We start from the raw sequence: 25,233 nt of genomic DNA, 5'->3' as shown, positions 1-25,233 counted from the left end.
ATGGGGTGGAAGACCAGGCAACAAAAAGACTTGCTGAAACATCACCCCCTACATTCTACCAAAATTGTGATTAGAAGTAAGATACATCAATACCAGGGGTGGTTGCAAACATCATAAACGTAACTTAAAAATAGTAGCATCAGCACCACAGACGGCTGCTGGATGTAACAGCATCAACCATTTGATGCAAAAAGAAGCAAAATGGTTGGGTGCAAGACCAATCGTCCCACCTGCCCTACAAACTGCCACCTAAGCTCCTGACCTGTCAGGTATCTTCCGCTACTTCCTACTTTGCCAACAGTCTCCTCCTCCTCTAGATTTCACTCTTGAGGCCCAGATAGATGTCTTTTTTTTTCTGCCTCACCGACACATGGGTTGTTGGCTTTCAGCGCACAAACCATAAAATATTTCCATCTCACACATAACACCTAAAAACATGTAACTCACATATCTTCTCCATAAACCATAAACTTTCCTGTGGTGATCACTATGAGCTACAACTGACTTTCAGCAAAATCTTGTAGTAAGAGAAAGTAAGAAAATAGGTACTCCTACTCTGGCAACTCTCTCCTATTCTTCTTGCCTACCAGCCTAAGGTGAGGTGAACATCACCCAAGGTGGGGTGAACATTTCCCAAGGTGGGGTGAACATTACCCAAGGAGGGGTGAACATTACCAAGGAGAGGAGAACATTTCCCAAAGTTAGGGATGACTGTTACCTAAGGAGGGAGAACATTAACCAAGGCGGGGTGTAAATGTTACCCAAGGTTGGGTGTGAATGTTAACCAAAGTAGGAGTGAATACTACCCAACATGGGGTGAACATAACCCAAGGTGGGGTGAACACTACCCAAGATGGGGAGAACATTAGCCAATGTGAGGGTTAACCATGGGCCATGGTCAGGAAGAACATGAGCCACAGTGAGAGTGAACAAAAGTGAGGGCAAGCATAAACCTGGTTGATGAACATGAGCCAAGGTAAGAGGACATGAGAAAAGGTGAGAATAACATAAGTCAGAGGAAGGAGGAATATGAGCTAAGGTGAGGATGAACAAGAAAAAGGGTGGGGGACATGAGCAACATGAGTAAGGGTGAATACTAGCAAGGGCATGGAGAAACATGAGCCACAGTGAGGGAATATGAGAGTGAGGATGAACATGAGCCAGAATGAGGAGGATTATCAGCCAGGGTGAATGAACATGAGAAAGGGTGAGAAGGAACAGAAGAATGGGTGAGAGTAAACATGAAAAAGGGTGAAGGCAATGTGATCCAAGGTAACAGAACACGAGAAAGGGTAAGAGTGAACACAAATCAGAGTAATGAGGAGGAACAAGAGCCAGGGTGAAGGGAACATGAACCAGGGTGAGGATGAACATGAGAAAAAGTGCGAGTGAACGAGAGTCAAGGTGAGCACGAAAATAAGCTAAGGGTGAGGGAACATGAGAAAGGGTGAGGTGGAAATGAATCAGGGTGGGTATGAACATGGGTCAGAGTGAGGATGAATATGAGAGGCGATGAGAGTGATTATGAGATAAGATGAGGGTGAACTTGGGAAATGGTGATGGTGAATATGACCATAGGAGGGAACATGATGAAGAGTAAGGGCAAACATGAGAAATGGTAAGGATGAACATGAGCCAGAGTGAGAGTGTGCTTGATAAAGAGCAACGGTAGGAGTGAATGTAAGGGTGATAGTGAACTACAGATAGGGTGAGAGTGAACCTGAAAGGGCGAGGAGAAACATGAGCCATGGTGAAGTGAACATGAGAAAGAATTGGGGTGAACATGAGCCATGGTGGGGAGGAGTGTACATGAACCGGGGTGAAGGTGAACTTAAAAGAAAGAGGGTAAGGTTATGACACAGGGCGATAGGGAATATGACAGGATGAGGGCAGACTTCAAAAAGAGTGAAGGGGAATGAGATAAGGTGTGGGAAAAGAGTGATGGTATAAGTTAGATAAGACAAAGGTTCTGAGAAGGGTGAAGAAGAAAGGCAGCGCCAGAGAGGGCTTAAAACAAGAACGGAGATGTTCAAAAGATCAATAGAATGGGGTAATACCTACACATGTCACGTGAGAAGTGGAAAGGAAGAAGAGGAATAAAAAAAAAATGCTGACATTACAAAACGAAGGTAAGTGAGAGCAGGGAGAGGCACGAGCCACACGAAACACGTTATGGCCGCCTCTACTACACCACCTTAAATATTAACCTAAGGCGGTGCCCCTCCAACTGGCCCCTTACAACCTACCCTCACTACTCCCTCCTCGCTACTTGACCCCTTACCGCCTGCCCTCACCAATCCCCCTCGCAGCCTACCTTCATCTGTCCCCCTTACCGCATGCCCTCATCAACCATCACCTGCCTTCTCACCATCCCCCCCCCCCCCCCACAACCTGCCCTCACTAATCCTCCTTATCACCTGCCCGTCACCAGTATCCCTCATCGCCTACTTTCACCAGTCCCTCACTACACCCTATGATGAACTGTCACCAACTTAACTTGCAGTGATTTTAAGGGCTCGTTTACTCCCACAGCTTGCTTAGGAACCAAGCCTCATTCTTAAAGATCAGTCACTCTATATGGAGCTCTGGCCTGCAGGCCTATGTACCCAGAACAGCCTGGCTGGTTGGGTGCACTCTCTAAAACATCTGCCTACAAGTTTTTTAATGTCTCCAGCTGGTGATCTAAAAGTTTTCCAATACTTCCAAACAGTGACATGAATAGGGTCGAGCCCCAGAATGTTTACAGTGTTGCCGTCGTCAGTACTTACAATCGTCAGGAAGGAATGTCGGTGGGGTACAGTGCGGAGTCCACGCCCTTAATGATCTCAATGGGTCCCACGACATTCATCTCCCGTCTTTGCATGAAATCATACATAACTCGAGCCATGTCAAGACATCTGCAGTAGTGTCTAATCCTGCCAGTCATCAGTGCGGGCAGTGGAACATCATCATCTTTCAACGTCAATTTCGCCCGCCCTGAAGGGGTGATGGTGGTATTGTAGTCTCTGAGGGAGTGTATATAAGTGCTCTCAAGAATACCATCATCGGCGTTGCCTCTCTTCGTCTCAATGGTTCACAAAAAATCCAGCCCATTTTCTTCAATGAATAGCAATAACTGTTCCATTGTGGTCGCTCAAGATAGAGCCATCTGACAGAATTGTTTTTACATCTGTTACAATGAAGATGGCACGAGGTATATTTTTCAAATCGGCCCCCCTAACAAGGTAGCCGAAAGTTAATCTTTGTAAGAGTTGATCACACTCCAGCTGTCGCCTCTCGGCGTCTTTACTGCTGATATCATGATCATCTGGCAACATCTGAGCACAGTGATACCAGGCTCTGGGTTGTGTGTACTTGTAAGACAGATACGAGAATGAGAGGCACCAGAGGAGCAGGCAGAGTTCACTGGCGAAATCGTCCCCATCGCCCGCCTCCCAACATCTCATTTAGTAGTGATGGTCTAGCCATCAGTAACTCCTGTACTGGTGCAGGTCTAGCCACCAGCATACCCAGTACTGGTGCAGGTCTAGCCACCAGCATACCCAGTACTGGTGCAGGTCTAGCCACCAGCATATCCAGTAGGGATGCAGATCTAGCCATCAGTAACTCCTGTACCGATGCAGGTCTAGCCACCAGCACATCCAGTAGTGATGCAGGTCTAGCCACCAGCATATCCAGTAGGGATGCAGGTCTAGCCACCAGTAACTCCTCTGCTGATGCAGGTCTAGCCAGCCACCAGCATATCCAGTAGTGATGCAGGTCTAGCCACCAATATCTTCATAACACGCAGTTTTCCTCCTCATTAATAACAAATCAATCATCACAAGTGGAAAGCGCACAGAACATTAAGATACTCCCATAAGACCGCTCCAACCCGGAGTAATTCCATGAAACAGAAATAAGGAACACACTGAAGCAATACATTCGAACTAGGAACAATTGTAGGAAATGAAATGAAGTAAGTGGAATGAATTTCATAACACCAAAATGTAATGGAAGATGCAGAGAGAGACATAGAGCCAATGGTACAAATATCCATGCAAAGAGAATAATATTGGAAATTAAAACATTGGAAATACATATGCACCCAATTGCTTCTGATATGCTGCTACAACATCAAACCATGGAAATGCATCCAGAGCTGAAGTAGCTTTAACATGCTGCCATTTCAAGCAGCTAATGTAGTTATAATATGCTGCATCATCATGAACTAAGGGCTGGTGTAGTTATAATATGCTGCAGCATTATAAACCAACGACTAGTGTATTCATAATACTCTACAGCATTATATACCAACACTAGTATAGTTACAATGCAGCACTATAAACCAACGGCTATTGTAGTATAAAATAATGAAATTTTTTTTAGGGTAATCTTACTATGCTGTACCATCATCAACCAGTTGTGGTGTCGAAATGCATGCACCATCACACAACAACGGCTTAATATGCTATACGACATAGTAAGCCACAAGTACTTTAACCTTAACACGATGCAACATCACAAAAACCCCCTCTCTCAACTGGTCTACGCTACACATGCCTTAAAATCACGATTACCATATCGATCAATGTAGCCTTAATATTTAACATCACGAGACCAGAGTGCAAGAGCTGCCTGCATCGCACTCGGCAACACACACACACACACACTCATGTCACGAGGTCAACAGTAATAAAAAGATATTAAGACACATGGAGGGTCACTCGGTACCTACCGAGCGAAAATCCACAGGTAACTTGGGCTGCGTGTGGTGAGGGGGTTAGGGGAGTGGGGGAGGAAGGGAGGCCAGAATATTAACACATCTGCTGGACAAAAGCCTGGGCATCTGGTGTACACATAAACCTTAAAACACTACCTACTGGAATCACTGTTTATTACATGAAAAATTCTCAAGCTACCAGTATTCATAATCTTATATACTAAGTGGAAAGCGATTAATACTTTTGCTATAAATATACAGACGTGTCCAGACAAGGCTATAATACTTGACAGACGTCGTAGCCTAGGAAACAGCTCAAGGGTCGTCGTAACACAGGGCGCTGAGACTAGCGTATGTGGTCTTACTGAAGACATTCATCATTCTATCATAGGGATTATCTAAGGAACCCACGGGCGCCTGATCCCCCCGCGTCATGCTTAAATAAAATGAAGACTAAAGAAAAACAGAGAGAGAGAGAGAGAGAGAGAGAGAGAGAGAGAGAGAGAGAGAGAGAGAGAGAGAGAGAGAGAGAGAGAGAGAGAGAGAGAGAGAGGCTGCACCATATGGCAAGCTGAGTAAAGAGGAGCTGTTAGGAGGGAACTGAAAACATCAAGGAATCGTAAAGTAAAAACTTGGGTGTGGCGTGACCTGCCACGGTTCCCAGGAGACATTAGGTCATGACACCCCGTGACTGGACCACAAAACGGTACTATCCACACACACACACACACACACACAAGATACATGTACAACGTTAAGAGATGGGGCAGCAGGAGTGTCAAACTCTCTCCCCCGTAACACACAAACAGTAATCACAATCAGTAATGACATCATTGCCAGACAACGGTGGAAAACTCAACCAGTGCGGCCGGAACACTCAGCTCAACACCCATTATTGATCACGGCACCGCCCGCCTCCCTCCTTCCCTCCCTACCTCCCGGGGGAGAACCACAAACCCGGCCTACCGCCCGGTAGTGCTCCTGGTGATGGCCAGCACCTGATGATGTGACCAGTATTGTTGGAGTGGTGGTGGTGGTACTGGTAGTACAGGCACTGTCAACATCACGTGCAGTGTTGGTCAGCACCAGAATTACCAAATACTTAATCGCTCTGCTTGAGTAGATTATTTCGCGATTCCCTTTAATTCAAAAATGCTTCGACTCTGGATTATTTTTTATCCAACTATACATTGCGAGAAATAAATAAATGTATATATATATATATATGTTTCCTTGGTTACTATTTCCGGACGTCTCTTTATTTTGCCGCTGGGAACGTCCTTGTCATTTCAACCGAGACGTCCACGGAATTTATCAGCAGGACAAACCATACTGCCACCTGCTTGAAACGAGACGGTGTGGGAAGGGAAAGAAAAAGAGCAAGGGAGTAAATGTACCGGGGTAACAGGAAAAGCAGACCGTATTCGAGGCACCGAGTGACACTGAATGCCAATTAATGTACGTTCAAGCAAGGGAATGAAGTACTGCTATCTCGTAGCTTGCGGCCACTTTGGCGTGGAGACAGGCAGGTGGCAGAGGTGTGGTGTGCGCCCTAGGCAGCGGTGCTGCAGGTCAGGTGGTGGCGTACCGAGAGGGTCAGGAGGTTGGTGTATGGGAGGGAAGGAGCCGTCCTTCACGACCAGTAAGAAGGATAATGTCTGGGACAACAGCAACACCACCTGCTGGCCTGCACTAGTGGGTATCGTTACGTCCACGTCACACATCAAGCGTTCCTGACTGCTAGTGACGGATGACCCACGTCGGGCCAGGTATGCCGTGCTGGACACGTCCTACCACGCCACCACACACGTCTTTCAGACCCGACTTCCTCCTCACTCCAAATCTTGTTCCTCCGCAGGTTCTCGGTGATAATAACGTATCACATACACCAGGACTGTGAAGTTTCATCTCTCATCCTCAACCCACCCTCCAAGCGTGGTCCGATCAAGCTGTAGTACCTGATCAAACCAGACTGTTCGAGGCCTTACGTCTCTAATAATAGCATACCCTCTATCACGTAGCTGGTCTAGAACACAGGGAAGGACTTGTCTACTTCTGTTCCGGAAGGACTGGCAGGGGCGGCCGTGAAGCTTCAGGTCTCGCCTGGTGGGAGGGTACGATGTCTCGCTCGAGTGCTCCCACTCTGATGGCCACCTTACCAGTCGCAGGGATCAGTCTCCAGTCTCTCCCGAGACAATGAAGCCGACAGAGGGAAGGGTGCAGACTTTGGAGCAACCATTCCAGGACCTTTCAAAGTACATAACTCACGCGCCTACATTCTTGTCAGTCCTTGCCGAGTGTTGTGGGTCTGTAATTAAGCCGATTCGTGCAGTGAGGAGGGACCTCTGGACACATGCCAGCTTAGCTACTCGCCCAGCCTTCTGGGGTGCCCCGTCAGCACACAACACCCTAATTGAGAGGTTACAAGTGCTTTAGAAAAAAAGGGGGGGTCCAACAGTGAGTGTGGGCGTCTGCTGTAAAGTCCACAGGTCCTCCTCCCTACTGGTGCCATGAGTGGCTTCTTGTACTCACACGGGGGGAGGGTGTGAGTGAGGGCACCCCGACCTCCTCCCTGCAGCCACCTCTCACGTTATAATGAGGCATCCCGGGTCTTGTGTGAGGTAATTATCATAATAAGAGATCTTCATCCTGAGCATAACGTAACACCTGGAGTTTGTCTGAAGTTAACTTGGCATTACTTTCCCCGGGGCCACAGAGGATACTGTGCTCCAGAGCTTGCTCCTTCCATGGGGCGTCCTCGATCGTGGCCTCCTCCATGAATGACAGCGATGGTCTCTAAACGAGACACAGATCTCGTCTCCATCGAGGCACCAGATGCGCTCTCATCAATCACTACCATCCCTGGGCATCTTCTGAATTTTGTCTCCCAATTTCTTTCTGTGTATATATTTTGCAAAATAAAGATGACGAAACTAAAAACTTCTTTCCGTGGGTCAAGATGCCGCCGTGGTGTCGCTTTTGAGAAATCTGTAAGATTCCATCCACAATACGAAGTGTAGGTGTGTGTGTGTGTGTGTGTGTGTGTGTGTGTGTGTGTGTGTGTGTGTGTGTGTGTGTGTGGCGGTGGTGGGGCTCTTGTGAGAGGCAGGACCGTCCTGGTGTGAACCCTTGTTGTTCTGAATCATGCAAGGGTTAAGTGCTGTGTGGTGGACCTGGCCACAGTCTCCAGGGGAAGTGGTGTGTGGTGGACCTGGCCACCGTCCCAAGGGCAGGTGATGTGTCGTGGACCTGGCCACCGTTCCCTAGGTCAGGTGGTGTGTGGTGGACCTGGCCACCGTCCCCAGGGCAGGTGGTGTGTGGTGGACCTGGCCACCGTCCCAAGGGCAGGTGATGTGTCGTGGACCTGGCCTCCGTTCCCAGGGCAGGTGGTGTATGGTGGACCTGGCCACCGTCCCTAGGTCAGGTGGTGTCGTGGACCTGGCCACCGTCCCCAGGGCAGGTGGTGTATGGTGGACCTGACCACCGTCCCCAGGGCAGGTGGTGTATGGTGGACCTGGCCACCGTCCCCAGGGCAGGTGGTGTATGGTGGACCTGGCCACCGTCCCTAGGTCAGGTGGTGTGTGAGGTGGACCTGGCCACCGTCCCCAGGGCAGGTGGTGTATGGTGGACCTGGCCACCGTCCCTAGGTCAGGTGATGTGTCGTGGACCTGGCCACCGTCCCCAGGGCAGGTGGTGTATGGTGGACCTGACCACCGTCCCCAGGGCAGGTGGTGTATGGTGGACCTGGCCACCGTCCCCAGGGCAGGTGGTGTATGGTGGACCTGGCCACCGTCCCTAGGTCAGGTGGTGTGTGAGGTGGACCTGGCCACCGTCCCCAGGGCAGGTGGTGTGTGAGGTGGACCTGGCCACCGTCCCCTAGGGGAGGCACACGCCACATCGAACACTCTACCTCACTAAATATGTGTCTCTGGTGGAGCCAGCAACCCATTAAACCATGAGGCATTCCCCACCCCGGGGTCCGTACCCCTCACCGACACATTACATTATGCCACAACATCATGGACGGCACGGGACCGGCCGGGAGAGGCGGTACACCGTCGAGGGAGGTGGGTGCAGGTCGTCGTCAGTCCGGCACCTGCCGTCTTGGGAGGAGGCGGCCTCGTGACCTAATTTTTGATCGAGTGGCTGGCAAGGGAAACCAAGAGGCTATACAGCGGAAGACACGGTGGAGGAGCTGAAGATGGCTGTACTGTGCGAGGATAACAAGGATGACGTTGGCTTACTGGCGTGTGTGTGTGTGTGTGTGTGTGTGTGTGTGTGTGTGTGTGTGTGTGTGTGTGTGTGTAGCGTTGTTGTGTTGGGTGCAAAAGGAATGTCCTACAATTCGCCGCCCCCACTGTCCCTTGTTACCACCAGGACGCCCCCCAACACCGAAACAAGGAGAGGGTGGGAGATCGGGTGGGGGTGGTGCGTGATGACGAGGGCCCCGCCAGGTGTGAGGGTCTGGCGAATCTTTCAACAAGAACATCCCTCGGCCACGGGAGGGATGAGGTCACAGGAATCTTCCCCCACCACCAGCAGGTGGGTATTGGTGCACCAGCGGAGGGAGGTGACCGGACCGGCGACCCTCGAGTGACCACGGCGACACGACGCGACTCAATTGCTGAGAGATTCCCGCCAATGACGGCCGAGATCGAGATGTGCAGGGACGACCGACGCCCCTAACCTGAACGATGGAGAGAGAGAGAGAGAGAGAGAGAGAGAGAGAGAGAGAGAGAGAGAGAGAGAGAGAGAGAGAGAGAGAGAGAGAGGCCACACCTTCCAGCAGGGTTGATGGTACCATCCTGGCTACATACACCACACACTCACACACGCTGGCTGTTCCTCCACCGTCCAACGAGAGAACACAGTCCAGCCAGCTAACCCTCCCCTTGGTCGAGCACGCGATATATATGTTAACCATGAACTATCAACCAGTCACTGGTGATAATAATCTATCCACACTTCAAAACTGTCTATTTTCTTCGGTAATTCTCTTGACATAGTGGGGAAGGAAGGAATTCTTGGTAGTGTATTGTTTTAATCCACACTTCAATCTTCGAAACTTTCTATTGTGATTGTAAAAATTTTTTCCAGTGCATGTGACTGGTTATTATGCATTCAAGTAGCTAATTTGTCGTATATGTAATTGTAGATTCTGTCGATGAGACAAGCACATCTCGAAATATCAATACTGGAAAATAATTCTTATACTTCATATCTTATAATTTCTTTCTCTCATACTTGGTCGCCCTTTCACGCGTCGGCGAGGTAACGTCAGTAACAGACGAAGAAAAATCTTCATTCGCTCACATCCATTCCCGAGTTGTCATGAGAAATGCATAGAAACTACAGCTTCCTATCCAAAACCAGGTCCCACAGTCCTTTCTGTAGTTTCCTCCGGATGCTTCATATGCCCTGGTTCAGTCTACTGACAGCACGTTGCCCCGTGTATACCACATCCCTCCAATTCACACTATTCCGTGCACGCCTTTCACCCTCCTGCATGCTGAGGCTCCGAGCACTCAAAATCGTGTTCGTTCCATCCTTCCATCTCCAATTCGGTCTCCCCGCTTCTCCGTGTCACCACCAATTCTGACACATATATATCCTCTTTGTCAACCTCTCCTCACACATTCTCTCCGTATGTCCAAATCATTTCAGCACACCCTGACATTCTCTCTCTCTCTCTCTCTCTCTCTCTCTCTCTCTCTCTCTCTCTCTCTCTCTCTCTCTCTCTCAACCATCCTCCTCTTATTACCACACCTCTCATTTCTAACTCGATCCACGCCTCCTCACATTTCATTTCCAACACATTAACTTCTCCTCCGTACATCCCCATCTACAGCCCATGCCTGGCATACCCCCACCACACCGCCTTATCACAGACCAGGTACTCCCGGAAGATACCAGACTTCATTGTAAGTTTCTTCCCTCAGTATATCAACAGCTCTATGTTTGCACCTGGTGCTGGCGGGGGTTGAGACGGAGGCTGGGGTAACGAACAACAGGCAGGGAAGGTGGAGAGGCGAGAGATCACATCAAGCCTTCGCTACCGCTAGCCATGCCCGGGCCCGGTGATAAGTGCGGTGCTGTATGGCGGAGGGAGGGAGGTGCCCGGCCCGGCGCGGCGCTCCCTCACACGTCACCCATGATAATAATGACTGACACTCGCGGCTCAGGGCAGACGCCGCCTCACCTGCCGCTCCTGGAGGCCAGCACTACTGCCACTCACCATTACCGCCTTCCCACCACATGACAGATGCGGGGAGGGGGGAAAAAAAGAAGAAATTCCCACAGACTTAATCAATTACCCACCAACAACGTCAGCTGTCTGTCAGGCGAGAGCAACACCCAGATCAACCTCTAAACTAAGAGTGAAATAATGATAAACAATACGAACGATACTACGTCAGGCCCGTGTGAGGCACGCAGGTGGGTGTGAGGGCTGGGGCGGGGCGGCGTGGGCGTGCGGGCTGGGGCGGGGCGGCGTGGGCGTGAGGGCTGGGGCGGGCTGGCGGGGCCCCCCCCCCCAAAAAAAAGGGTCACTACCAAGAGCCTGACACCAGCGGACGGGTCACAGGACTCTTAGGTTAAGCCCCCTTAGCACAGGTTCACCCGCTGCTGCAGTGGTCAACGTTGCGTTCCTCCTTCCCTCGACTTCCTGCAACATGTAAAGCTTCCTTCTGCGTATACGTTAAGCTCCCTGCTTGCCATCCACTCACCCTCTCCCCCAACACCCTCCCTTCCTGGAAGACAGAGCTCCCTGTATGTGCCAGCTGAGCTCCCTGCGTGCTTGCCTCGCACCCTGGTACAGACGGAGCGGCTTCCACTTGACATTTCTCGCGTTGAAGGGAAGGCCTTACACTGGTGTGTCCCAGGCATGTCCTCCCCTCCCTCCCTCCTCCTCAATGACCCGGAAATAGTAATTCAGTTTAAGTCCCGATGAAAGACGAGGACCGGGTGTGGGCTGGTCCAATGGTGGTGGGGAGAGGCTGGGGCCTGGCTGGCTGGTCCAGTGGTGGTGGGGAGAGGCTGGGGCCTGGCTGGCTGGTCCAGTGGTGGTGGAGAGAGGCTGGGGCCTGGCTGGCTGGTCCAGTGGTGGTGGGGAGAGGCTGGGGTCTCCTGGCTGGCTGGTCCAGTGGTGGTGGGGAGAGGCTGGGGTCTCCTGGCTGGCTGGTCCAGTGGTGGTGGGGAGAGGCTGGGGCCTCCTGGCTGGCTGGTCCAGTGGTGGTGGGGAGAGGCTGGGGTCTCCTGGCTGGCTGGTCCAGTGGTGGTGGGGAGAGGCTGGGGTCTGGCTGGCTGGTCCAGTGATGGTGGGGAGAGGCTGGGGCCTGGCTGGCTGGTCCACTGATTGCGTGGGAGACCCTGAGATTTGGCTCCCCAAGGCCGCTGGGATAGAGGCAATGAGGGAGATGAGGTGTGAGAGGTAAGAGGCCAGAGAAAAAAGCAAATGAGGCACGAATAGTGAGAAGCGGTCGTAACGGAAGTACGAGGCAGCGGGTACGTAAAGTGAGGCCAGGAAAAAATGAGATGTGATGAGGAAAGTGAGGCGACGTATGAGTAAGAAGGAACGTGAAACAACATTGACTCTCATCTTCCTCATTTTCAGGGATCATCATCTTTCATGTACAGGTGGGCCTTGGGGCCAAACGACACGGCTGGTCACTGTCTCCCACTGAACACTGGCAATGTCTCCCAATGAACACTGGCGCTGTCTCTCACTGAACACTAGCAGTCTCACACTGAACACTGGCACTGTCTCACACTGAACACTGGCACTGTCTCACACTGAACACTGATAATGGCTCACACTGAACACTGGCACTGTCTCCCACTGAACACTGGCGCTGTCTCTCACTGAACACTGCCGCTGTCTCACACTGAACACTGGCACTGTCTCACACTGAACACTGGCGCTGTCTCACACTGAACACTGGCGCTGTCTCACACTGAACACTGGTACTGTCTAACACTGAACACCGGTACTGTCTCACACTGAACACTGGCGCTGTCTCACACTGAACACTGGCACTGTATCACACTGAAAATATCTCACACTGAACAATGGCAATGTCTCACACTGGCACTGCCTCGCAATAAACATTACTGTCTCCAACCTTCTTCATACTTTACTCTCTCCAACCCTCTTCTCTCTCCAACCCTCTACCTATCATTTTTCTTCAAGGGCGTCTCCCACTTGACCCTTGCAGTGACTCACTACTCACTAGAACCTGGCACTCTCTCTTGAGCTTGACACTGCCTCACTACAACCTGGGAGTTTCAGAAATCTGACACTGTCCCAGAACCCTGGTAACGCCTCCCTGAGCCCTGACACTGTCTTAGAACCCTGGTAACGCCTCCCTGAGCCCTGACACTGTCTCGGAACCCTGGTAACGTCTCCCTGAGCCCCGACACTGTCTCAGAACCGTGGTAACGTCTCCCTGAGCCCTGACACTGTCTCAGAACCCTGGTAACGTCTCCCTGAGCCCTGACACTGTCTCAGAACCCTGGTAACGCCTCCCTGAGCCCTGACACTGTCTCAGAACCCTGGTAACGTCTCCCCGAGCCCTGACACTGTCTCAGAACCCTAGTAACGTCTCCCTGAGCCCTGACACTGTCTCAGAACCCTGGTAACGTCTCCCTGAGCCCTGACACTGTCTCGGAACCCTGGTAACGCCTCCCTGAGCCCTGACACTGTCTCAGAACCCTGGTAACGCCTCCCTGAGCCCTGACACTGTCTCAGAACCCTGGTAACGTCTCCCTGAGCCCTCACACTGTCTCAGAACCCTGGTAACGCCTCCCTGAGCCCTGACACTGTCTCAGAACCCTGGTAACGCCTCCCTGAGCCCTAACATTATACCACAGAGGCTCCTGGCAACTTCAACGATATAAACAACATATCAGCTCACCCGGACGTCCTCCGCTCCACTGCTCACTTACCTGGAAGAAAAGAAAACCAAAGTTAGAAGGAAGCCTCCACAGATTAAGTTATCCGTGAAATGAATCACGTGCCAGTCTCTTCGTGACACGAATCACGTGCCAGTCCCGGCCAGCTGCGAGGGGGACTGCCACCAACATCTGACATAATTATTGGATGATTTTTTCATGTGTGTGTGTGTGTGTGTGTGTGTGTGTGTGTGTGTGTGTGTGTGTGTGTGTGTGTGTGTGTGCGTCATGACACCAGCAGGTTCATTACTGATTCGTGTGTGTGTGTGTGTGTGTGTGTGTGTGTGTGTGTGTGTGTGTGTGTGTGTGTGTGTGTGTGTGTGTGTGTCATGACACCAGCAGGTTCATTACTGATTCATCAGTGTGTGTGTGTGTGTGTGTGTGTGTGTGTGTGTGTGTGTGTGTGTGTGTGGAAGGCGACCTCAGTACCAGAGAAGGCATAGCGAGGACGACACACAAGACATATACACAAAAGCCTCACTTGTGGCGTCACACACGTTTCATGACGAAAAAGGAAAGTGACGTTTCAGTCTGGAGGGGGTCCGCCACCCGCTGGGAGGGAAGGAAGGAAGGGTCTGCCGACGAAGTGTGGCGGGGAAATATACAGGAGGAGATGGTACAGTTCACTAGTACAGAGAGGGAGGACCACTGACGGCGATGGGGTAGTGACCACAGCCTCTGGGTTCCGATGACTGCCAAGAGACAAGAGTGACATCCCGCAGAGGCAAGAGGAACTGGTGGTATTCAGCGAGTCACAAACACAACATCAAGAATACATGACCCCCAGATGGGACTCCGCTCAACACAAGGCTTCAAGAGGACCCATGAGAACATGGCCTCCGAGAGGACCCATGAGAACATGACCTCCGAGAGGACCCATGAGAACATGGCCTCCGAGAGGACCCATGAGAACATGGCCTCCGAGAGGACCCATGAGAACATGGCCTCCGAGAGGACCCACGAGAACATGACCTCCGAGAGGACCCATGAGAACATGACCTCCGAGAGGACCCATGAGAACATGACCTCCGAGAGGACCCATGAGAACATGACCTCCGAGAGGACCCATGAGAACATGGCCTCCACACTCAAGCTCCCCCAGATCCGGCCTCACGGAACCCGGTCTTCCTGCAGTAATGCAAGTTGTTGCCTCCTCCAAGCGCGTGCATTAAGTATTCTCCGGAGGGAAAAGAGTCCGGATCCTGGCATCATCATTCCCCGGGCGTCTGAGACTGACCCACATCACATCGCGACACTCCACAAAGGTGGAAGCAAAGCAATCCCCTAGAAAAAACTATCGACCGACCATCCCACACAACTGAAATCTTCGAAAAAGTCCTACGAGGCCAGGCCAGCTGGCTGAATCTGTGGAAGTGCATTACTTTCATAACCCTGGACAACATGGTTCCAGTTGCTTGGCCAGTATGACAGGGTGGTTGAGGCTCTGGAGAACAAAGAAAAGTGCTGATGTGATCTACACAGACTTTGCAAGAGCATTGGACACACGTGACCATGGCGTCATAGCCCATAAAATGCAAAAGATGGGAATAACGGGGAAAAAACATCGGGAGATGGATATACAACTTCTTAAATAATACATCATAACATCCTGCAGTAAACCAGGCCATTTCTAATGCCTCTATAGTAAAAAAAAGCTCAGTCCTTCAAGGAACTATACTTGCACCCCTCCTGTTCCTCATTCATTTACCTGACACTGACGCAAACACGAGCCACACATTCACATCATCCTCTCCAGATGATGTAAACATAAGCATAAAAATCACATCAATAAAGGATGTCGAAAGACAACAAAGAGACATAAAAGAAGTCTTTAACTGGGCAACCGAGAACAATGGAGATAAATTCCAACTCCTCCGGTATGGGAAAAAACACAGAATACGCGACAGAAACAGACGCTATCATCAACCAGATGAATAATGTGACTGACCTTGGGAGTAATAACGTCTAACGACCTAACATTCAGCGAATAAAACAAAACAACGGCTGCCTCATGCAGAGGGATGGAGGGAGACTGGATCCTGCAGACCTTCAAGGCAAGGAAAGGAAAACAAGATAGGATATTACTGAAGGCACCATTTCTTTCATGAATTGAGTATTGCTGTGGTCTAATATCACCCAACAGCCCGGGCTGTAAGGGTGAAGACTCCCCCGAATACTCCATGACGTATCCACGAGGTAAGTGTGCAACAACCAGGTCGCCACGGAACAAGACGACACCACCATAACAAACTCGTCGTCATGGTCAAGCGATGCGGCCAACCAGTGGATATTTCTTCAATCCCTAGCGACCACTGCTCACGGCTGGGTATCTCCGTCCATCTGTTCGTACGCTACGGGGGCAAGTGTTTCCCCCCTACATACACCTGGGTCTCACATCAACACCAGCACAAGCCTTAAGAGCATCAGCACAGTGATAACCCACCCCGGTGACATGGCTGGTCCGTCATCTATATAATACGAGTGTGTGTGGAGGGTGTGTCTGTGTTCCCGAGGCAGTCGTCACCATGGAAGATAATGAAGGTTGAGGAAAGTCTTCGAGGGGTCTTCACCACCCAAAGAGCCCGGGCTGGGCCTAAGCTGCTGGGTTGAGTCGTTGGTCGACCGAGCGCTTGGAAGCCTCAGCCCTCAGGCCTACCCCCACTCCCTACACCGCCTGGCTGGCCTGTTACACTCTTGTAGGTATTGGTCTGCGCCTTGGAATAGTATCATCACTGGCTTCTCTCTCTTCCTCGTTCAGAAGGTCCGCAAGATCCAGCCTGCCACCCTCCTTCTGCAGGAGACAACCGGTGTTTTGCTGTGTTCGCTGAAGGTTAGTGCGCTAAACATCATCATTCCAAGGTCTTAACCCAACTGGTTTACGAGAGAGAGAGAGAGAGAGAGAGAGAGAGAGAGAGAGAGAGAGAGAGAGAGAGAGAGAGAGAGAGAGAGAGAGAGAGAGAGAGATACCATGAACAGGAAGGCCATATGAGGGAAGTCTAGCCAGAAGACCCCCCCCCTAATAATGACCCTTGTCATGAAGTTCCAGAAAGGTTCGGGATAACGAGACATGTTTCACCATAATCACCCAGTTCTGGGAATGGCGATACGTGTACACGGGAACAGCCGGCGTCACACATGCATAGTGGATGGCAGGCGGGGAAGGTCAAGTGCAATTACCTTGTCCATGGGGTAATCAGTCATGTACACCGTGTGTCACGTTAATGATAACAAACTTCTCTGATCTCTGTAACCTCAACAGTATGTAACCAATGTCCACCGACGCCCAGTATTGTGTGGTACACTGGACAATCTTTTACACCCATCCAGTATTGTGTGGTACATAGGACAATCTCTACACTCACCCAGTATTGTGTGGTACACAGGACAATCTCTACACCCACCCAGTATTATGTGGTACACTGGAGAATCTCTACACCCGCCCAGTATTATGTGGTACACTGGAGATTCTCTACACCCATCCAGTATTATGTGGTACACTGGACAATCTCTACACCCACCTAATACTGTGGACACTGGACACCCACCCAGTACTGTTGACACTGGACAATGTCCACACCCACACACTATCATGGAAAAGTCAACAACAGATAAGAAAATATGATAAACGTAAGAAAAGGATGGGATCATCATGGCAAAAGACAGGAAATACAAAATCGAGAAAAAAAAAACTTCAGTAATATCTGTATATGAGGAAAGAGAACTAACATCCAGGAGTCGGGCAAGCGGGTCAAATTCTGAGGCCAGACAGGAAGAGCTGATAGGTCGTACTTTTTTATAGGCAGAACCGCTCCAGCTGTGCCAGCAGTACTTCTTACAAGGATGAATCAATCTTTTTTCCCCCCTTGCTCCTGCTTGAAGATCCATCTTCTTCACCAACCTCCTGTATGAGGACTACGTCAAATGCTTTCTGGGAGTTCAGACACGAGAGAATTCTACTCAGCTTTCTCTTTCCTCTAAAAACCAGAGCTCACTCTCTCGTAGAAATCAACGAGATTCGTCACCCATGATCTCCTTACCCTGAAACCAAGTTTTCTTCCCCCCCTCAGGTAATTACTCCTTCGTAATAGGTCAACCATTCGCTTCCTGATAATCTTTTCCAATACCTTACAGACTTTCCTGGTCAGGGAGACGAAGTTCAGCGCGTGCCTCTTGGTCTTCTACTTAAAAGACAAGTTTGACATTTGCTCTCATCACCCACTACCTTGGCTCCGTACCCTTCTCTGGCGACGTCTTGGACACCATTTCAAGTGGTATGTTGATCATATCTCCAAACATCATCAGCATATATGGAGAAATGCCATCGGCACCATGAGCCTGACATGGATCGAGACCAATCAATATTGTTATTACATTCTGTAAAGGTATTCCGATGCCTTTTTAAGACCTCCTCCCCACTGCATGTCACTGCTCTTGGGGTCATAGTATCTCCCACTGTTAAAAACACCTTTTCAGTTGTCGTACGGTTCCTCACACATTCTTGACATCATCCTCTACAGCTTTTCCTTCTGAATCCCACAGCCTGACAAACTGTTCACCAACTGCCAACAGAACCCTGACGAATCTACGAGTCTCGGACGAGTCTCGGATTGTCTGTCTCCCGTCTAGCCACGTCTACGATCTTCTTTGTTCCTCCTTCCATCATCGTCCGCTGTGTTGGTGTCTTGTTCTCCCGTACCTTCCTAACGCTGGCAGGTACGGGCGTGCCGCCTGTGTACATACATTCCCAGTACATCGCTAAGCTCTGCTTCGCTTATCGACATTACTATGACTCACTCACTCACTCCTTCCTCAACCCTGACCCTGTATGTGAGGCCCAGAGCGGTCCATGGTCCCCATTTCTCACTCACTGTTACCCTAGAAATTACTGAGGTGTGTGTGTGTGTGTGTGTGTGTGTGTGTGTGTGTGTGTGTGTGTGTGTGTGTGTAACCTTAAGAAATTCCTGCGCCGTCTGAGAGGAGCATTATTTTAAAACAAGAGTACCACACGCAGGACAACGTCTCCGTGTGTCCTACCGTGCAACAGAGAGGCACACTCCACAAAGTAGGGTCACGATCACGGAGCCTCGTCCCAACACTACTCCACAGGTCAGAAGGTCTTCAAACAGTTGACACACCTGAGTTCCCCCCTCCAGCCGACCTCCGCCTCCTCCTCCTACTCTTACACGGATCAAGACTCCTCGCCAGGTAGGTCAAGTCAACTGCTGAGCGGCAAGTGCACACGACAAGTGCACTGAAGAACACCTGCCACCTGCTGCAAACTACCAGCACCTGCCACACACACACACACACACACACACACACACACACACACACACACACACACACACACCCCAGGGAAATCTTAAAGACACACACACCAAACTCAAGAGTCAAATATTTGCAGAAGTGATGCTGCAACTAAGCCACGTCAGGTGCAATACCCGCACGTCAGCTGAAACGGAATAAACATTGCCCAGGAGATGAGCACCAACCGGTCATAGGGAGTGAGCGGGGGGGCATCCGCCGGCACCAGGACCACAACACACACACACACACACACACACACACACACACACACCAGGACGGTTGGAAGGGCAGGGAGGCGACGGGCGTCCCACCTCACCTCGCGAATGCCTGTAATAAAACCTTTTAAGCTGACCAGTGAATGGCATGCCTGCGTGTCCACCGTGGGGCACGGCGAGATGTGCAGCCGCCCTCACTGGACCCATGTCAGTCGTACGGGCTCGTCGTCTCTATCACCGGTCACGTCGGGCGGCGAGGAGGAGGAGGTGGTGGTGGTCGTCCTCGCTCCTCCCTAGCCGTCTGGAGGCAGTGTCGCCCCCCACAGCCACACCCCACCACCACCCACTGCATGACCAGGTACACTGCGTGTATATTCCACCCGTCAACATTTCACTTCATCAGTGGGACGGTCTACAAAGTGTATAAACATTTGTCATTCCCACTGGACAACTACCAGCTCCCGAGACTTAATAATGTTATGTCTCATGGGTCTAGGAAGCATCTGTACAGACACGCCACCAGGGACAAACCTTTGGCACGTGCAGAAACTTATCATGGCAAATGGTAAATTACGATGATGATGATAATAATAATAATAATAATAATAATAACAATAATAATGAAGGAAGCAACACACACACACACACAAACAAGAGCTCACAAAATCAGAGGAACATCTCATCTCAACCCCTTTCTTCCTGAAGCAGGGTTACGCCTGGCCAGACATCACCACGTTATGTCTCCATCCCCAGGTACTCAGCCTCCTGGTCTTGCATTTTTTACGACACTGAGGGAGATGAAAAAAAAAAAAAGACGTTCGCATCTAAGAATATGACAATGACGTCGTACACGTGAAGCCAGCATTTCTGAGACAGCACCTCCGGGAGGAGGGGGACGCCCTGGCAGATGGTTCAGCAGCATGAACGTGCGGGACACTTGGCGCCCCACCTCACATGATAATAAGCTGTGTATGAGGAACACATGTCTTAGCCCCGTCAGAGAAGATTCAGCCATTAGCCTCAGCTGTTGACCAAGTGCAGGAAGAATACGACAGGTGGAGCAGCCATGAACACCTGCAGACACAGCAGGACGCCCAGGAACAGACAGCCTCACACACACACACACACACACACACACACACACACACACACACAAGTAACCAGGAGCGGCGCCCTCACAACTGCCCCTCATTCCCTTATATGACAATCATGACAGAGCTGGACGAACTCATGAGGGAACATCTGTATCAACTGAACTGGTCGACCCAGGTAAAGTTTCTCTTCCTCGGAGCAACGCAGGTTAAAAACAATGTCCACAGAGTGAACCCACTGTGTCAGTGTGACGTGGACTGTCGCTAAGGCAATGATGAGCGGATGGAACAGTCGCATCAAAGGAGCTCTACATCCACGATCATCGCCTCAGCCCCGTAGAGTTTGGTCTCTCGACAACACACGACCCAAGTCCTGGTCCTGGCGCACACACACACCAGCGGCCACACTCACTACAGGCATCGAGCTGAGGGTAACCTGACCACCTGTTCTCGATGAAGCCAGCTGGGGAACCGGGATCTTCCGTCAATATGACATAAAAATTGACAGATGGAAATGCTCTGACTAACACTGTACACATGGTAGATCAGAATGGCACTACATAAGAGACGGGGGGTTGGGCTTTTTACTTACTGTTCGTGATACCAATAATTACGAAAGCCTCTCTCTCTCTCTCTCTCTCTCTCTCTCTCTCTCTCTCTCTCTCTCTCTCTCTCTATATATATATATATATATATATATATATATATATATATATATATATATATATATATATCCCTGGCTTAAATATAAACAATGAAAATTAAACAATATCTGGAATGAACACGAGACATGAGGGGACTACCAGTATGAAGGGAGAGGGAGGGCTACTTACATGAGAAGCCTTGTTGTTGTTGTTGTTGCTGTTGTTGTTATGGGTGCAGGAGGGTGGTGACGTGTGACCAGGAACCTCTGAGCCTGACACCACCTTCACCACACATCTCTGACGTGGGTCCTCTACTCGACTCCACCACACTACACTTCACCGTGCGGGACAATGTCACTCTTATGTATAAACTACCGTTCTAATTCCACTTACAAAAGTATAAGAGTCACACTAGCAGCGTCACGCTAATGTGTGTATACGACGAATCACACCAGCAGCGTCACGCTAGCGTACACAACGTCACACTAAATGTCACGCTAGTGTGTGTGTAAACAACGTCACACTAAAAGTCACGCTAGTGTGTGTGTACACAAAGTCACACTAAATGTCACGCTAGTGTGTGTCCACGTCACACTATGTGTCACGCTAGTGTGTTTACACAACGAAGTCGTGCGTGATCCAAACACACATTCTTGACCGTTCTTTGTACCGTGGCTCTACGTTGGCCCCCAGTCCACGTCGCACCTTCAAAACACTCGGTATCAAAAAATGTCCAAAAACTCACACACGCAGCACTTGAGAGTAAAACTAAAATCTCTTCTAGGTCTTCTATATATCTACATTTGATCCTTGAACGAGTACGTTGGCTTGGGGAAAGTTGAGGGTAGTGAAGTGGTCGTGTCCGGCACCGTGGCCCGCCGCCACGGACGCCCGGACCAAACTTTTGATTATGAGACTCTGAGCAACTGGAAGCAACTGAGACCGTTAGATGCACACGCTACACTAGTTAGCATTTTATTAGGGTATACCACATCCAACACCAACGCTCCTCCAAACATCACACACACAATCATATATATATATATATATATATATATATATATATATATATATATATATATATATATATATATATATATATATATTCCTATGAGTCCATGGGCAAAATGAAACACGATAAGTTCCCAAGTGCACTTTCGTGTAATAATCACATCATCAAAATTGTGATCCTTTCCAATATATATATATATATATATATATATATATATATATATATATATATATATATATATATATATATATAAGTGCTTCTTTTCTACACTCTGCTGGCCTTTTGGGGGGTACAGTGCCCGCCCGCACTCGGATACATTTACCATATACATCACAACGTGCTGAACAACAGAGCTGCCTCCTCCTCCTCCTCCTCCTCCTGCTTACCACCACCTCCGCCCCCAACACTGCCTGCACTGGGTAATGGATGGGGGTCCTTGCTCTTATAACGATACGACTTCCCGCCTTCTCTCTCTCTCTCTCTCTCTCTCTCTCTCTCTCTCTCTCTCTCTCTCTCTCTCTCTCTCTCTCTCAACAAGACATATCTGGCGTCGCAGGGGGGGGGGGCTACGAAACCCCCCCCAGGCCTCGTGTTGACTCAGCAGACGATGAGAGGCTGGAGTCAGCAGCAGCAGCAGGAGGAGGAGGAGGATCGGCTCCACCCAAGTCGATGGGGCGCGCGTGAGCTCAACCTGCTGCCACCTCTCCGCTCACTTCTCCAACATTCCCAGCCTCTAAATCAAATCTTCTTCTGTGGCACACCACTTGCCTTCCACTTTTCCCTCCTTGGTCTCTTCTTTTTCGGAGGTCCAGCCGTCTCAAAATATATATATTCTCTTTCCAGTTTTCCCATCTCTAACCTGCAGAACCCACTACGCTTCCAGGATGATGGATGCAATCTTAAGACGCCACACAACACTTGCGATTCGTGGGCTTCGAGCCTCCCCTAGCTTCAGCTGTCTCTCCCACTGTTCGTCCGTCCGTCAGCCACAAACACTGTGCTTCACCTGCTGGCTGTTAACCCACCCACCCACCCCGCTGTAGGGGCGGGTAATGTCATGCTCTTATAGCCCCGCCACGCCCGCACTGCGAGCCTCTCCTGTCACCTTCCTTCTCGACCACGGAGTTCTCCCAAAGAAACGGCTCACTCTTCCACCTCGTGTCCCCTCCTCTCTCTCTCTCTCTCTCTCTCTCTCTCTCTCTCTCTCTCTCTCTCTCTCTCTCTCTCTCTCTCTCTCTCAAGTCCTCTTCGGCCTTGTAATGACCTGCATCTGGTCCCGTCTCTTGACCTGAGCCGAGGGCGTATCGTTACCTGCATCACGTCATCTCCTGACTCGAGAGGCGAGTGTCCTTCGATATTCAATATTCACAAGTTTATTATCGGGATGAAAGGGACGCCACCCACAACACGGGTGAGGCTCCTGCCCTTACAATATCACCAGCTGTAACAGGCTACGTAACAGGCTACATACAGTACAGCATCTTCGGTCTCCCTCCTCCAGCTGGGTTCCACAGCAGCCAACCTCCCACGGTTCTTGTGACAGAGTCGGCCCCTCTCTCCAACACGGCTTTACTGTCCGCCACTTTCCTTCCTCGTCTAAACTGTGGAACTCTTTTTTACTTTGTCAAGATTTTTCTTTTTTTTCCTATTATTCAGTAAGAGGAGGCTTGACCCTGGGGCAGGGATCAATGTCCGCGACTCATGAAGAAAGATGATTTAAAGTAAAACAAATATAGAAGGTATCAAAGTCAAGTAAACTATATAACGTACGAAAAAAAATTGGGAACTTGACGCTTCGCTTAAGTGATACACAGACAGATGACCACACCCAACACAGGGGTGAAGGACAGCCAATACCCAGGATACCACGGGGGTCGTATGACACAGACGATACCTCAGGAGGCACGTGTGGTACACGGGGAACAAAGTGGCTGTGGTGGAGGAGGTCCTGGTGTGTGCTGCCAAGGGAACTACGGTGTCTGGGTTACGCCCTGGTTACGCACCTTGATCACGGGGGGTCGGTACTGCTGGGGGTGAGGCAGGCTAGGGTGGTGGTATGGAGAGGCAGGCCAGGGGTGGGGAAGAAGGTGGCCTGCAGCCTGCAGGTGAGAGGTCCTGGAGTACTACCACACACACACACACACACACACACACACACACAGAGCAGGCCTCCCGTATTATAACATTACTCACCACATATCACAACACAGCGGATGACTTAAAGTCTTTTCCTGTCGCCTAACACACGTTCATATACGCCGCCACCCACCTCCACACACCCGTATACGCCGCCATCCACCCTCACACACCCGTATACGCCGCCATCCACCCTCACACACCCGTATACGCCACGACCCACCCTCACACTACCCCAACAGGAACTGATATCAACCTGTTATCCGTTATCTAGGTCATGTACGGTTCTGGTCCCGCTGATAACACACCCGGCCCTTCACACCTGGTCCCTCTCTACACCTGGCCCTTCTCCACACCTGGTCCCTCACCACACCTGTCCCTCATCACATCTGGCCCCTCACCACACCTGGCCCTCACCACACCTGGCCTCTCACCACACCTGGCCCCTTACCACAACTGGCCCCTCACCACACCTGGCCCTTCTCCACACCTGGCCCCTCTCCACATCTGGCCCTTCTCCACACCTGGTCCCTCGCCACACGTGGCCCCTCTACACACCTGGAGGCAAGACCACAACACCTACACCTGGGAGGGCTGGGGCTGGGTCTGACAGCCCCGGCCGTCACCAGGCCAGGCCAGGGTACTACCCTGGTCCCCTGGGAGCAGCAGGTCACCAGCACATCACCACGACACAAGGTGGTTGTTCAGCTAGGTTCCCCGACACACCACATCAACCACGGTACCACGCTTGAACACGATGGTACCACCCCTGAACACGACGGTACCACATGAACATAACGGTACCACCCCTGAACACGACGGTACCACATGAACATGACGGTACCATCCCTGAACACGACGGTACCACACGAACATAACGGTACCACCCCTGAGCACGACGGTACCACATGAACATAACGGTACCACCCATGAACACGACGGTACCACATGAACATAACGATACCACCCATGAACACGACGGTACGACATGAACATAACGGTACCATCCATGAACACGACGGTACGACAAACTGGCAATGAAGGCCAGGCCTCTGATCTGACTATAAAGGTTTCAGGTCCAAGGCCAGGCCATCGAAGCCATGGCTCGTAATATCAAGTTCAACTCCAGGGTCGTACGGCTGCGGTCCAGGGTCGTACGGCTGTGGTCCAGGGTCGT

General features: G+C 50.6%; 1 protein-coding gene across 5 annotated transcripts in view; it reads right to left on the bottom strand.

Annotated features, from left to right (window-relative positions):
• The window catches only part of LOC139766261 (uncharacterized), a 366,776-nt gene that overhangs the window by 77,521 nt on the left and 264,022 nt on the right, over positions 1-25,233 (bottom strand). For 4 of the 5 annotated variants that reach the window (XM_071694662.1, XM_071694658.1, XM_071694660.1 and 1 more), the window contains one exon: positions 4,718-4,744. The exons of the other annotated variant lie outside the window; for it this stretch is intronic. In XM_071694662.1, the coding sequence (XP_071550763.1) occupies positions 4,718-4,744 (27 nt within the window). The remainder of the gene's footprint in view (positions 1-4,717; positions 4,745-25,233) is intronic. 5 annotated transcript variants of the gene reach the window in all.

The sequence above is a fragment of the Panulirus ornatus genome, chromosome 57 (genome assembly GCF_036320965.1).
Source record: "Panulirus ornatus isolate Po-2019 chromosome 57, ASM3632096v1, whole genome shotgun sequence".
Lineage (NCBI taxonomy): Eukaryota > Metazoa > Arthropoda > Malacostraca > Decapoda > Palinuridae > Panulirus > Panulirus ornatus.
This window is presented reverse-complemented; position numbering and strand designations above follow the sequence as displayed.